This window comes from Aricia agestis, chromosome 1 (assembly GCF_905147365.1).
Source record: "Aricia agestis chromosome 1, ilAriAges1.1, whole genome shotgun sequence".
Lineage (NCBI taxonomy): Eukaryota > Metazoa > Arthropoda > Insecta > Lepidoptera > Lycaenidae > Aricia > Aricia agestis.
The window spans coordinates 17,457,329-17,460,367 of record NC_056406.1 but is presented as its reverse complement, the minus strand read 5'-3'; the positions used below and the strand labels follow the sequence as shown (position 1 = coordinate 17,460,367).

The following is a 3,039-nucleotide window of genomic DNA, read 5'->3' as shown; positions in this document are numbered from 1 at the left end:
TTTGAGTTTTAAACTTCTTCTTCGTCTTTTTTATCAACCAATCACAGTCGATCTTGCTTAAAAATTGCACAGATTATCCAACTTAATTTAGTTGCTACGTTTAAATTTGGAACCCATTTTTTTTTGTTCGAAAGTTTCACCCTACTGATACTGTAGTAAACAAAAAGTTTGCTCTAGCGTGAAAACATTGCAGTATATTAAATTATATTATATATCCAGCTATTATAGGATATATTCCTACACTATTGTAGGAAATATTATATTCACAACGACGCGACGTATTAGGTACCTATGTGGGGGAAAGCTTTGCCATTTTGCCTTCAGTTTCACTGCAATGCATTCGTTTTTTGCACATCGATTTTTTCATATTATATAGACATATTATATAGTATTCATTACATAGTAACTGCAGCTTACAGTAATTAAGATCTTTACATACACATACATAACTGTAAGTACTTAATTTATGCTGAGGTCAAGAGTCATTTCAGTGTCACTTAAAATGCTAATGTGGGCGACTCTCAACTCAAGAATCTATAATGTGTAGGTAAACAATATTAACTTTTAATTACAAAAAGTAAAGACAGAAATAATCTAGTCCTATAAGCCCAAAAGAAAGAATATCTATAGAAGAACATAATATCTTATACCTACAGCGTTTATTCAGGCTAGATAGACAGCAGCAAAAGGGATGACGAAATGAAAAGCCTACGCAAATAACAAAATTATTTATTAAAAAAACTCTTCATGTAAAAATATTTTAACTTTCAAACCACTAAACACAACTGCAAGTACCACTGACGCAGATGCCGTACGAGTAGCCTTTTGGTAAGCAGTGGTTCTGGCAGCTGGCGTCCTCGGTAGCCTCCTCATAGTCACATTTTACTCTATGCGGCTGGATCAGTCCTGGAATAAAAAAAAACATGCATTTTGCCTATTGGTGTAACTTCGTAGTAACAGTTTCAGTTAATATTATTAAAAGTAATATAGTACCACTGAGATATAAGTACTACGTAGTATTTATACCTCAGTAGTCAGTGAATATAACTAGTAGCGCGTAAGCCGTTTTGAAATTAGTTTGGAATTTTGGATGGTTATAACTAATAATAATATATCTAAGTAATTTTAGAATGCATCGCCACTTTGATTCAATATTATAAACGATGTGATTCATTAACAAATATTATTAATTAATAATATTAATTACAAGTATAATTTTTGTTCAAATATAATATAATAGGTAGATACAAATAATCATATGAATAATTATTATCTTATATCTATCTATACATAATATTATAAAACAAAGTCGCCTCATGTCCCTTTGTTCCCTTTAATCTTTAAAACTACGCAACGGATTTTGATGATTCTTTCTGTGTTAGATAGCCCATTTATCGAAGAAGGCTATAGGCTATATTTTATGACGCTAAAACTAATAGGACCGAAGAAATAGAGGAAAATGTGGAAAAAAACAGGGAAAATTATTCAAAAGGGCAAACTTTAACGCGCTAAGCTCAGGAACTACTTTTCCGATTTGAAAAATTATTACAGTGTTACATAGCCCATTTATTGAGGAAGGCTATAGGCTATATTTTATCACGCCAAGACTAATAGAATGTGGAAAAAACGGAGGAAATCATTTGAAAGGGTTTGTCTCGCGATCTACTGAAGAAATTTTTATGTTATTTGACACAGATAAGAAGTAGACCACGGGAAGGATAGGCTATCGATTTTACTTATAATTTTTCAGTGGCTTTTTTTATACGGGCGGGCCGCTAGTTATTAGTTATAAACTTATAACTTATAAAAAAAACTTATAAGTTTTATCCATTTTGATTCATTAGTTCATTAATCATTAGACAATACTTAAATTCGATAGTAAAACAATTTATGAAATAAAACATACTTAATAGAACATACCTAACACCTGCCTAACACTTTCATTTTTTTATTTGCGTAAAATTAATCTAGGTTATTGGATTTTTAATATTATTATGATTTAAAAATTAAAAAAAAAAAAAACATACCATATCTCTCAATTTCCTTTGGTTCCTTGTCTATGTGGAACTCAAAATCCGCCTGCGTGATCGCCTCCGTCACAACCACGGAGCTGTCTCTAGGTAGCGTCGCTGCGTTCTGGACGCAACAGACGCTCAGCCCAGTGAGGAATAGGAAAATAGTTCCGTTCATTGTGAACAGATTGACCGAACTAAATCAAATGCACACTTAAACGGTAAATGACGATGCGGTTTCAAGAGGTCATCGCGACGAGTGACGCTCGTGTTGGCCAACAGACACGTAATGCTTTTATATGTCGACGACCGTCTTATGTATTGGTAATTGGATGCTAATAGGCATTAATCATGATTCATGCTACTAATCGGAACTCTAATGACCTACTTAGAACTCCACGGTTCACGCAATTTTGCGAATGTTTTTTTAGGCTGTGGGTCTACCTGCCTGCCTAGCATACGCCAATGAGATAATATCTCACTCTACATGTTTTCTTGATGTTTGATGGTTTGTCTCTTCATCTCTATTGACCCTAGCATGACAAACTTTTTTCTCGCGTAGATCTATCATCGAAATCGTTTTGTCGAGATAATTTCGAGATTTTGACATTGTTTTTATTTAATTATCTCGAGAGTGAGATATCTCGTTGGCGTATGCTAGGCAGGCTGGTCTACTAAATCATGCAAATAATAGGCAAAGAACCACCATAATACGGTATCGTGTGATATTATTGTATTTTAACAGGAAAGACTAGCTGATGTCCAATATTTATGTCCAAACCAAACTTCATTAAAACCGATTCAGCGCTTTTATTTTATCACTTTTATCAGGCAGGCAAAAGAGGCTAACAGATTGACAGAGTAAATAAAGTAAGTAAGTAAGAACCTAATAATTATGGAATAAAAATTACTTAAGTATTATATTTACAATTTTTAAGTCAACAGTAATTACCTAAGTACTTATTTAGAGCAATGATACCTATTACAACATTGATTTAGAGCATAACGTAGGTACCTAAAGCAATAG

The 3,039-nt window shown here is 33.1% G+C and overlaps 1 protein-coding gene across 1 annotated transcript; it reads right to left on the bottom strand.

Annotated features, from left to right (window-relative positions):
• Positions 1–714: 714 nt before the first annotated feature.
• Positions 715–2,308, bottom strand: LOC121731309. Its single transcript, XM_042120693.1, has 2 exons — positions 2,028–2,308; positions 715–906 (listed from the first exon to the last, which is right to left on the bottom strand). The coding sequence occupies exons 1-2, from the start codon at positions 2,188–2,190 to the stop codon at positions 776–778; spliced, it is 294 nt and encodes a 97-aa protein (XP_041976627.1). The 5' UTR covers positions 2,191–2,308; the 3' UTR covers positions 715–775.
• Between the last annotated feature and the right edge of the window lie 731 nt (positions 2,309–3,039).